The sequence below is a fragment of the Magallana gigas genome, chromosome 7 (assembly GCF_963853765.1).
Source record: "Magallana gigas chromosome 7, xbMagGiga1.1, whole genome shotgun sequence".
Taxonomy (NCBI): domain Eukaryota; kingdom Metazoa; phylum Mollusca; class Bivalvia; order Ostreida; family Ostreidae; genus Magallana; species Magallana gigas.
Window position 1 is genome coordinate 42,459,323 of NC_088859.1, and position 12,532 is coordinate 42,471,854.

The 12,532-nt window shown below is 36.3% G+C and overlaps 1 protein-coding gene across 2 annotated transcripts in view; it reads left to right on the plus strand.

Annotated features, from left to right (window-relative positions):
- Positions 1 to 12,532, plus strand: part of LOC105342949 (protein sidekick-2) — a 28,461-nt gene that overhangs the window by 3,536 nt on the left and 12,393 nt on the right. For both annotated transcript variants that reach the window (XM_034459009.2, XM_034459010.2), the window contains exons 2-22: positions 475 to 741; positions 1,500 to 1,793; positions 1,971 to 2,079; positions 2,340 to 2,557; positions 3,140 to 3,284; positions 4,883 to 5,010; positions 5,115 to 5,231; positions 5,401 to 5,568; positions 5,846 to 6,142; positions 6,672 to 6,824; positions 6,917 to 7,102; positions 7,366 to 7,989; positions 8,088 to 8,186; positions 8,423 to 8,614; positions 9,786 to 10,156; positions 10,284 to 10,509; positions 10,703 to 10,818; positions 10,957 to 11,149; positions 11,395 to 11,685; positions 11,940 to 12,135; positions 12,307 to 12,410. In XM_034459009.2, coding sequence (XP_034314900.2) covers positions 475 to 741; positions 1,500 to 1,793; positions 1,971 to 2,079; positions 2,340 to 2,557; positions 3,140 to 3,284; positions 4,883 to 5,010; positions 5,115 to 5,231; positions 5,401 to 5,568; positions 5,846 to 6,142; positions 6,672 to 6,824; positions 6,917 to 7,102; positions 7,366 to 7,989; positions 8,088 to 8,186; positions 8,423 to 8,614; positions 9,786 to 10,156; positions 10,284 to 10,509; positions 10,703 to 10,818; positions 10,957 to 11,149; positions 11,395 to 11,685; positions 11,940 to 12,135; positions 12,307 to 12,410 — 4,494 coding nt within the window. The remainder of the gene's footprint in view (positions 1 to 474; positions 742 to 1,499; positions 1,794 to 1,970; positions 2,080 to 2,339; positions 2,558 to 3,139; positions 3,285 to 4,882; positions 5,011 to 5,114; positions 5,232 to 5,400; positions 5,569 to 5,845; positions 6,143 to 6,671; positions 6,825 to 6,916; positions 7,103 to 7,365; positions 7,990 to 8,087; positions 8,187 to 8,422; positions 8,615 to 9,785; positions 10,157 to 10,283; positions 10,510 to 10,702; positions 10,819 to 10,956; positions 11,150 to 11,394; positions 11,686 to 11,939; positions 12,136 to 12,306; positions 12,411 to 12,532) is intronic.

Sequence of the window (12,532 nt, forward strand, 5' to 3'; positions counted from 1 at the left end):
GTACCAGGTAATCTGGCTGTGAAGGGTGTAAAATTTTAAAAATTTCACATGAATGTCAATGCATTTGCTGTGGTAAAATCAAAGAGCTATCAACTATATACCGGTATTCACATAATAAATGTTGTTAACTGCTTTCTGTGCTTATACATGTACTTGTACTGCATTTAAAAAGATACTTTTTGATAACACATTACTGAGAGTAGAAGTTAAGTGTGATTAAGATTTAAAGTTGACTCATTATAAAGAGAATTCTGTATATTGAAAGGTCTCTATATAGGAGGTGATCTGCGCAAGTAAAATATCATACTTATTTTTGATGGAATGAAATTTGTGCAGCAAAAATGATACTGATCATATTTGTGAATGAAGTGATATTGTTCTGCACAACACAGGCCGTCCTTCAATGGCATGTACAACAAGTGAATGCATATAATTGTATACATTGGTACAGAATAAGTCTATTTTTCATTTCAGAGGAACCGCCATTGTACTTCTCTCGAGAACCAGAGTGTGGATCAGCGGTGGCAGAGAGAGGGGTCAAGATATTGACTTGTCAGTCATACAGTAACCCCGCCCCCGCCTACCGCTGGCTAAGGGAGGGAACCTATGTTAGCCAGGAGAGCCTGAGTGGAACCTTCAAAATGTACAGCATCAATCGTACAGAGGCAGGCAGCTATCGGTGTCAGGCAACCAACAGTCTGGGCTCAATCATCAGTGACAGTTGCAGAGTGAATGTAGCATGTATGTGCTTTATTTGTCATTAGTAGAAATGACTTATTTGGACCTTGTTATGTTAGGGTTATTGAAATGCCCTCATCGACCCTATTTTTCTCACAAGTGCCCTAGCTTTTGTAGTACCACACACAACACACTCTTGTGGGAAGAAACTTTATTGAGTTTTCTTTTATACTTTAAGTATTTTTTCTAAAGATAATAACTGAATTGACTATTTTATAACTGATGAAATCAATACCTGAAGTTCAGCCCAGGACCACAGATATAGATACCTTCACATTTTATCAATAGAACACATTGTTAGGGACACAGCATGAGGTATTTATCTGTCATTTCAGGAGTCGCTCACCCATGACACATTTTCATATTTCACAGACTGTATTTTTCTTTTAGAAAGGTCTTGAATACTGTCTGTTATGTTTATCCATGTTTAATGAATATTATAATAGATTCCTATTGGAGATGTGGGGTGGATTCCTTTATTGTCCAAATATCTTTTCTTATTTTGGTTATGTCTTAGTTCGATTTCCTTTCACATGTTAAACATGACATCTATTTCATCTTACCAAATGAGTGGATAGAGGGACTTTTATACAACCCTAAATGTTATTTAATGATATCTCAAATTATTGAGCAGTATATCATACCATAATGTAATATGTTTATTGTCCTATCTATCTGTGTACAAGTTACTGTTTTGTGTAGTAAGCTATGATAATATACATGTAATTAGAACACTGTACAATATATTTATGATTTCACAGATTTGGACCCACTCACTTCAGTGCAAGATGAGACAGTTAATGTCCAAAGAGGACACGGGTTTAAAATTCATCTCCCCTCTTTTAAATCTTATCCATTTCCACCCACTGTGGAATGGCATCGGAACTCAAACATCATGGCGGATGAAGGCCCCAATCATCAAGTGACCCTCTCCAAAGACCTGGTGCTCCTGGACACTGAGACTGGTGATGATGGGCATGTGTACCAAGCAGAGATTTTGAATGGGCTGAATGGAGAGACAAGCACCACACAATCTTACACAATAAAAGTGTCAGGTAGGGAATTTTTATCATTTGTAAACAAGATATTTTAGCAAAGTGAAAACATTCTAGAACTAGGCTACTTATACAAGTGGTGTCCCAACTGTATAAAACTGGAAGAATAATCACTTGAAATTTTTTAATATTATTGATTTTGGTAGTTGAACTTTTCCCAATGTATCTTGTTTATAGATTCAGGAGGTTCATCAAACATTGGACCAGAAATGATAGTCAGTCCCAAAGACACAACAGCAAACCAGGGGGACTACACAGTGGACTTTGAATGCATTGTCAATGCTAGGTAACAAAAAATGTTTGAAGTACTAAAAAAAAAACCAGTTGAGTCAATAACACTAGGTAAAAATGTATGAATAAAACACTTCATTGATTTTGAAAGTGTGATTATTTGAATAATTTATGATAAGTTTTAGCAACTTACATGTACACATAACAGAGCACAAATAAATTTAAAAGTATATTTTAAATGATGAAAAAATAAACTTTGACAATAACCAGTTTTGTTTAAATTTGGAAATGATGGAAATAAAAATCTGTTTTCAGACCTATAAGTTATTTAAGCACAAAGTGGTACAGAGTTGAAGCTGGAACGGAGACAGAGCTTGTTCAGAACTCCAAGTACCTGTTATCTGGGGGATACCACAGAATCCTTACCATTAAAAGTCCAGAAACCAGTGATACAGGATTGTACCGCTGCAAGGCATCTTACAGTGGCCAGACCTATCCACCAGTCATCTTGGATGCCAATCTCACTGTATATGGTAGGTTCATAATTAAGGCTATGAATGACCAGGGACGTATATATACTAACAGGATAGGCAACTTCTACATTAGCCATGTTTATTTCTATAACTATCATGCAAGCCCTGACAAGTTTTCAGAACTCTGTTAATCCCATTAAAATATGTTTTTTTATTAGATTATTTATTTCCTCTTGTTAAAAGGGATAGGTTTCTCGTAAATTTTTAATCATAAGTAGTAAACTAATTTAGACATAAAAAAAATAAACATCGATTTTTACGTACTCTCGGAAATGGGGCAAAAACGGGTCTCGGGGTTTTGTGAACTCCCGCCGTAATTAAGATCAGATCAGGGTTATAAAGTACAAATAACAATTCTATGATAATTTTAAGGCAGTTTTTTAAAGGTTTTATAACAATATATCGGGTAAAATCATAGATATATGAAGTTAAAAATGACCTACAAAGTCACATATCACATGATTTCAGCGAGAGTTGCCTATCCCGTTAGTATATATACGTCCCTGGAGTGATTAACAGGATATATGTATTTAAGAGACAGTTTTCATTTTCCAGACTGCATTACTAATTTCATTTTTTCAGAGAGTCCAGTGATCACATCTCAGATCGAGACCCAGTATGTGCGAGACTTTAGTCAGAACATCACCATTCACTGTCAGGGCCAGGGCACTCCTGCCCCCACCATGTTGTGGTACTTCAACTCCCAGCTTGTGCAGTCCACTCAAAAGTATGTCAAACAGAAAAAGCAGAACCCCCCCCCCCCAAAAAAAAAAAAATCAATGTATATTTAAATGCCTGTAACTATTTATTTAGAAGTTACAACAGAAGGCTTACTTAATACATGTATTTCGGTAAAGAAAGGGTAACAAAATATATGGGTTTTTTTTGTTCAAGATTGGCTCAATAAAATACATGTACCGTATTTTCCCGACGACTCGTCGATGCGGACGACTCGTCGAATTGCTCATTTTTAGCCAAAATTTTAACAAAATCCTACGATACGTCGTTTTCAGACCATACGTCGATCTTATCACTTCAAAATGGCGTATAAAACTACAGTAACATTATCAGTGTATGATGCCACGATGTCCCCGATATTGCTACCAATTATTATTAATGATTAACATTCAAACAATTACACTTTATACTTATGCATCATATTTTCAAATACCGGCAACATCTACAAAGTCGCTTGCATTTTAAACAATTCCCAATATCGTGTGTTATGCAAAACTAATCTTACTTTGTCAGAAATATTTTATTCCCATGCATTAAAATAATTATCCACTATGACTATCGCCAGTGTATTCGCCATTACGTAACCAGCCACCTGTTGACTCGGCGCGTGGTCAATGTTTGTTTAACAATTTCCGGTGTCATAGGCATGCACCTGTCTCGTGTCGGACTTCAAAGGGGGATCTCAAGTGCAGAAAGCTTAGCAATTACTATGATTTGATGAAACTTGTTTACTTTGTATCCAGTAATGCAGTTATACACGCTTTTGTTTTACATAGACATTGTTAGAAATAGATCGATCATTTGTACGACTTGATAATGACGATATACGACATACATACGTTTCCTAAAAAAATTATCTAACAATAATCAAAGAATTGGACAACAATTAATCAATGAACTATAATTACTCTTATAACGGTACTCTTTATATACACAGGGAGTGAAATTGCCGTAAAAATCTCAGCCTTAGGGCAAGAGTATTAACACAACCGGTGTCAGCCTATTGTATAAACAGTAGTATTGATAATTGCCGATTACGTATTTTAAGATTGAATTTGACCATAAAATATTTATGATTTATACTTTCCACTAACAACTCTTTACTAATAAAATAATTAAATATAAAAAAACACCCCCGGACCTACTGCAATATTTTCTTCCATTCAAATTTGGTTTCAATTTTACTGGGCAATGTTATCTTCCTACTATAGTGATACATAAACGATGTGTTTATATATTGACGATGTGTTTATAAAAACAGAACGGTAAAACTTTTAATTGATTAAAGACAATGTACCATTTTTTAATAACTGTTATTATTATGTATTTTGGTGTTAACAGATTAGTGAAAATGATAATTATTAAAGATGAATAGTGAATTCAACAACGTAATTTTCAATCACACAGCCAACTCAAGATGATTAAAACCAAGATTTTAATGCTATTTTTAACAATTTTCTGACCTCGAGCCTACGACAAGTCGAACAAGACGATAAGTCGGGTGCTCTGCTTCAGAGAAAAAAAATACCGACTAATCGTCAGAAAAATACGGTACTACTCTTATAATAATATTTTGTTTCTTTTCAGAATTACAGTGTCTCCCAATGGAACCTTGTCCATCACATTCCTGGATATGACAGACTCTGGGGTCTATATGTGCTTTGCCAGGAATGAGGCAGGAGAAACAAAGAAGGCCACATGGATTAAAGTCAACAGTATGTTTGTTAAGAAGTCACAACATCTAAAAAAAAATAATTTATGTGTGGAACCAGCAGAATGTTTGTCCTCAGCTCATACACTGACTAATCTCTATTTACAGGCTCTCCCCCAGAAATAATAGACAAGCCTGACAACTTGACAATCACAGAGGGAAGTAATGCCAGACTTCCTTGTGAAGCTACAGGGGCCCCCAAGCCGACTGTGTCATGGAGAAAAAGTAAGATCCATAATCATATCTGATATGATTGATAAAGTTGAAAATCAACTCAACTTTTGAATTTCTTTACCAGGATAAATATATTCAGTTCTTTGTAAATTTTAAAACGCACTAAAAACTTTAAAATATTTTAGATTACTCTTATTTTATGACATGATGACTATTTCAGTGACAAGCAATGGCCCTGTTGATGTTGTGAGTGAGGGGAGGATCCAGATTCTGGACAATGGACAGCTGTTGATTACCACCACCGTGTCCACAGACTCTGGACACTACATGTGTAATGCATCCAACAGCAGAGGCAGCCAAACCGCAGAAGCCTTCCTGGAAGTTTATGGTAAAGACAACTTTTGGATATGTCAAGAAATTGGCAACTTTTGCATACAATTTTTGTGCAAAAATACATAAAATATCTTTAATTGGAAATAAACAATTTGAATAAATGTCTCATTTAATATGCTTGTCATTAGTTTAGAAATGGCCCATCATTTTTATGCTTTCCTCAGATTACTTTTGATACAATATAAATAAAACACATAAAATTGGTCAGAAATTAACAGAGGATGTCATACAAAAAATTATTAGATGTTTACAATCATATCATTATTTTTCAGTGAGAACAATCATAACGCAACCTCCCTCCAATACCTCTGTCATCAAGGGCTCCTCTGCTGCCCTTCAGTGTGGGGTATCTAAGGACCCTAATGTGGAGGTTAGTTGGCACTGGTTCCTGACCCAGTCTGATCCCCCGTCAACTATGGAGGTCACCAACTCTGCCCGCCACACGGTCAGCTCCATTGACGGCACCCTAACCATCACCGGGGTGTACAACGTAGACATTGGGTGGTACCGCTGTCAAGTCATCTCCAAGGGAGGCAACGATAGCAGATCAGCCTTCTTTCAAGTCACAGGTAAGTGTCACTACAGTATTTAATTTCATTATATATTCTTACCAAAATAGTGCAACTTTAGATTCAGGTTATAAATTCAAAACGAACTTCTGGGTAAATTCCTCATCACATCTCTTTAAACAATACTTAATTTACAATTAAGTAGCAAAAAACACAGGGGCATCCAACAAGTTAAGAGAGTTTGTTTACGTCAAAGTAACATGTGCTTGAAAATCCAACCCGGGCCTTTGCACCCCCCTTCCAGAAACAAAACGCAACAAAAATTCAAATGACATTGCATTATTACAAAACTAAGATAATCAGACATATTACACATTGTTTTTTATCCCTGAGTCAAAAAAAAAAACAAGCTGTCGCGGAAAAAATGCACAAAATTCAAAAGGGAATTCAGAAATTTTCTTGCATCAGCTACTCTCTGTGAAATACTGTTGCGACACAGGTAAGTTCATGCTACCTATTTGATACTCATTATGAAAGGAAATAATTTTTAAGGTTTCTGTTTACAACCGTGTTCTTTGTACTTTTGTAGAGCTGCCCCATAAACCGGTGGTGACCAGTGTGCTACATAACCCATCAGATTTACGTAGCATCAATGTGTCATGGAGTCCAGGCTTTGACGGAAACAGTCCCATTCAAAGACTTATTTTACAGTATAGGAAAGTGGATTATATACCTGATAAAGGTGATTTTATGTTTGTTTATCTGAAATCATTGTGAGCAAGATAATAATTACTCATTTATGAAACTACATGTAAATACTATTGTATTTGACAGGGATTGTGGATAGGGACCCATGGAATGTATTCAATAGCAATGTTCCCCCAAGTGCAAGGTCAATGATTGTTAATGGTCTACGGCCCGCCAGGTATTTCCAGGTCATCATCAGTGCTGTAAACTCGGTTGGGGAGGGGTCTCCCAGTGATCCAAAACCAGTGCCACCAATCAGAATGCCAGAGCAAGGTGAGAAATTCATACCAAAACATTCCTTGATTTTCTATGAACTGTTTGACACAAAATGTAAAAGAACGAAAAAAAATTCTGTATAAATATTAGCTGAATTATTAAATCAATGAGTATAACAACAGAATGTATTAATAATTTATAAATTGTTCTGTTCAATAAAGCTATGGAATCTTGGATATGATTTTCTGTGTTTAAGTCTTCTATAATGCTGATGTTATTTTCAAATGTATGAAGCTTTATCATTTCCACCTTTATTTTAGCACCATCAAGTCCTCCAAAAGGATTTTACGGCACTCCCAGATCCAACTCCTCTATCATGTTGTTGTGGCAGGCACCCTCGGAAGACACCTGGAATGGAGACCTGAGGGGATACATGATCCGATACAAGCTTACAAACTACCCAGACAGCACCTACCAGAGTGTCAATACCACGAATCCACTGGTCACCACCTACGAACTGACCAACCTTATCATCTTTCAGTCTTACGAATTCCAGATAGCTGCGTATAATAATGAAGGAGTGGGCGTTTTTTCTAACACCATTGAGGAAAGGACAATGGAAGGTCAGCCCACCAGACCGCCAAAAAACGTTCAGGTTGCGCCTCAAAACTCCACTGTCATAAGAGTCTCGTGGCAGCCTGTAGATGCTGCGTACATTAATGGGGTGGCTCTAGGTTATAAAGTGAAGGCTAGGAGGCAGGGGCAGTCATCATATGAGAGGGAACTGTCTGTTCCACCTGATCCAAACAATCCAATCGGGGAGCAGTCAGTAAACATGTATGACATGAAGAAGTATACTTCCTACTCCGTGGAGGTTCTGTGTTACACAGGGGCCGGAGATGGACCATCTAGCTTACCAGTGTCTGTTAGGACTGATGAAGATGGTAGGTTGTCATTCAAGATAAAACTATCCTCACTTTTGATCAGGGAGGGATGTAAAATTTATTGTTGACTTATATCCTCTTTTATGTTTGTTTCATAGTTCCTGGAAAAGTGTCTTCTCTGCACTTTGAGGATATCATGGACACATCTCTTAAAGTTGTTTGGAGTCGCCCCACAGAAGTCAATGGTATTCTCCAAGGTAAGAGTTATGAAATTCAACTCAATACTTTTGGATATGCATGTAAAGTTTGTCTCAAAATATTAGATATTAATAATATGAAAAAGTTGCTTGATTTAATTTTAATGCCTATAATATGAATGATAAATAAAACGATATTGCTACTAAATATATTGTGAAAAGCAAAATCTGCATACCAGTTAATTATTTGTTTACGTTTATTTGACTATGTATTCATTTTAAATCTCTTTTTGTAGGGTACACCCTTCAATGGGAGCAAAAAAATAAGACTCCTACGAAACAGGAGGTTAAGTTGAATGATGGGGCCACCTCTTACACCATCAGGAACCTGATGCCAACCACTAACTACACCATTTACCTGTTTGCTAGAACTGCCAAGGGGTCTGGTGCAGTCAGTTCAGCAGATATTGAGTCTGGAGTCCCACCAGGTGTGTCTCAGTGATCTTACTGATTTTTGTCATTGAATTTTTTTTTTAATTTTAAATGAGCTAGTTTTTAACATTTTAAAGTGTATGAAAATATTTTCACAGCACATCCTGTCTTAAAAATTTATCTACATATATTCATTTAAGATATCCGATGTACAATTGAGCCTGAGAGCTCGGGATTTTCCGGGATGAGCTCGGTAGATTACGGAGCTTGAAATAAATTTTCAAAAAGTCCTACTATTTTTGATCTGACATATTAAACGATAAAGAATAAACAATTGATGCATTAAGTCAAGCAATATCTTTTTTTCTTAATTTTAAAACGAGTTGTTTTAACTTTTCCCCCTTACGCTGATTGTGACGTTGTGGCAGCTTTACGTCATTTGCCGTTGTATGACGTTATTTTTTTTTCCCGCGGCGCTCTTGCAAAACTGACTTAATTTTTTTGTTAAAAAAGGATACAATTTTGAGTAAAAGATAATACAATATATATTGTTTTCTATGAGTAAAAGGTTTGGAATGTATTCTAATAAAACATTTCACACGGTTCTTGCACGCTTTGTTCGTAACGCTTTACACACCTGATGTGACCCGCAATTCATGACTTCGTTGTATTAGTAAGAATATTTTTTGTGCAAACATTTTGCTGATTGAAAAAAACCTGAACAATTTAGATTTTTAATTCTAAAATTACAAGTTCTCAATCGTAAAGGAAAATTACCAGGTAACGGGAATATGCGTTGGATTATGAATGCGACGGCTGACGTGGGGGGGGGGGGGGGGGTAAAAATCGTGTGAGTCGTGATGGTCATTGTAAAAAAGAATTCGCAAAAATAAAAAAAGATATTTACAAAAGTAATCAATTTATTTAAAAACTTTATTTTTATTAAAATATGTTTGCAATATTTATTTGATAAATATTATTAATGATTACACATGTTTTCGTCAAAGAAAAGTAGTATTTTACCATGCGTGATTTGCAGAGCTAAAGTTACATCCCCATAGTGATTTGGCCGGAAAAACATTTATTTTTAGAAACTACATATCCTTACCTATCAAACGAGTACATTGAATAATATTATATACCTTACCAGGCATCATTTTTTGGTCAATTGTACATCGGATACCTTAAGGAGTAGAAATTTATCAATGAATACTTTTGATTCAACAGAACTTCCCAAACCTCCAGAACAACTTGGAGTGAGTGATGTTCAAGCCAGATCAGTGGTCATCCAGTTCTTCCCCGGCTTCGACGGCAAAACCTCAATAACAAACTGGGTCGTTGAGGCTCAAGTAGGAGGTTCTGAGAATTGGCAAGAAATCTACAGAGTTTCAGCTCCAGATGCAACCTCCATTACTGTGTATAACCTCACCCCATTTACTCAGTATAAGATGAGGATCATAGCTGTTAATATTGTGGGTCCTAGCATGCCAAGTGAACCCACTCGACAGTTTCAAACAAGCCAGGATTCCCCTAATTTTCCCCCTAGAGAAGTTACCCTGAGAGCAGTCAATTCCACAGCACTGAGGATTAGTTGGGCTGTATGTATTAATCAATCCGTAAATGGCCAAACTTATTAACTTAACTATATTTTTATTATGAATATTGTCATTGCATAAGGAAATCATGCTGTGTCTTTAACTGTTAGATGTATTATTGCATTTATAGCCGCTCTCCTCACAAGACTGGAATGGGCAACCTAAAGGCTACAGGATTATGTACCGTCATGAGAACAGTTCTGTGTGGAAGAGTGTCAACCTGACACTGGATAGAGATTTCTTCATTCTCAGTGGTCTACAGGAATGGATGGTGTATGAGGTTAAAATGCAGTCCTACAATGATGTGGGAAACAGTGCCTTTAGTCCAGAGCAGCAAGAAAGGACTAGAGATGCCAGTAAGTAATGTTGTTGTCTATTTAAATCTATGAATAAGAACATGCATAAATGGAGCATCATTATTTTTCAGGTATCACATTCTGTTTGTATTTTTATCTTTTAACTTATTGATAATACTTAAAATTATTTAACATAGCCAAATTGCAATTTCTTCAATCTTTACTTGCAACGTTCTGTTTCCTTCTCATTAAGGACCAAGCGCTGGACCAGAGTCTGTAGATTGTAGGACAAATTCCTCCACCAGTATTAGATGTACATGGGGTGATGTCCCCGATCTGGATCAAAATGGAATCATTCTAGGATACAAGGTATGTCAGTACAAAGACATGTGAATCTTCATTCAGAACTGAGCTTCAAAGTATCAGTTTCCTCCAAAATATGCAGCAAGTGTGGAAGGATAAACACTGAATTTATTGATGTATTTCTGACATCTTTTGTTGGAATAGGTGCATTATCAGGACCAGTCGTCCTCAGGCTTAGAGCCAGCAGTTTTAACCTTAGTAGGAAATGAGACAAAGTCTGTCCTTATTGGTGATCTGAGAAAGTATGTCAGCTATGAAATCCAAGTACTTGCTTACACCAGAATGGGGGATGGAGAGCTGAGTGAGCCTCCAGTTCAGCAGAAAACACTGGATGATAGTATGTTGTTCTCTTTTTTTTTTTTTAATAAAAGAATAATTTATAATATAAAATGTTGTTTGTTTCTTACTAGTCTTTAAAATTTGATACTTAAGTGTTCTCTAATTTTTATATAAAGTACCTGGTACATGTAATTCATTTTTTTTTACTCCTTTTTTTCAACAGTTTTGTTCAATCTAAAAAGGTTAAATTGCACTGTAATACAGATTGAAAAATCTGTTAATGCCTTTGATCTGATATTTCAGTCCCTGGGCCACCAGTCAGACTTTGGTTTCCAGATGTGACCTCTAACACAGTGAAAATCATGTGGTCTCCACCACTGGAACCCAACGGAATCATCACTGGGTACATGGTATCCTACAGGAGGGACGATACCTCTTTCGTGTACAACAGCTCTGTCATTGTGGCATCACAACTAGAGTACCATTTCAGCTCTTTAGAGAACAACAAGTATTATTCCTTTAGCGTGAGGGCCAAGACTCGTCGAGGGTGGGGAATTGGTGCCAAGGCCAAAGTCTACACAACTGTCAATAGACGTAAGTATTGATATAATGATGAAGAGTAAGATAATATGTTATAAGTCCCTGTATCAATCTTCTTTGATCTTTATGATTTTAGGCATTGTATTATCTTTCAAACGGTAAGCTGTTTAAAATTTGAGATGCTGGATTTGCAATTGTATTTTATTTTTATGTTGTAGTTTTAACAGCTTAGCTTTAGACTTTCTTTAGTTTATATTTTTGCCTTTTTGCTATAACACTGCTGAACGCTTTCTTTCTGATAAATACAGGAGTACCTGACAGTCCTACAAAGCCAACAATAATGTCAGACCGCAGGGCGCGGTCCCTAACCATCAGCTGGTTGTCAGGTTTTGATGGTTACGGCCCTCTGAGAAACTACACCATTCAGTACAAGAAAAAAGGAGCAGCTTGGACCTACGTCCCAGACTCACCTCTGGCTAACGTTTCCACGTTCAATGTTACCAAGTAAGACACAAATCAAAGTGTAGGGACACAGATTCAATAGGTTTTAATTAATATTTTAAGATCTATGCATGTATATTCATGTACAATGTATAATGAAAATGGTGAATTATTTTGTGAAGTGAAATGCTACAAATGACAGAAAATGTGCACTGATTTATATTTTGATTGCAGCCTTCATCCCAATACCGTGTACACATTTCGAGTGGCTGCCAACAATGATGTTGGATCCAGTAACTTTAGTGCTGCCTCTGATGAAGCCACAACACTCCAAGACAGTAAGCTGCTGTAGATAATTGATTCATATTGAGAGAGAGAGAGAGAGAGAGAAAGAGAGAGAGAGAGAGAATTTAATTTTTAGATTTAATTGTATCATTATTACAATGCTTGAAGATTCATG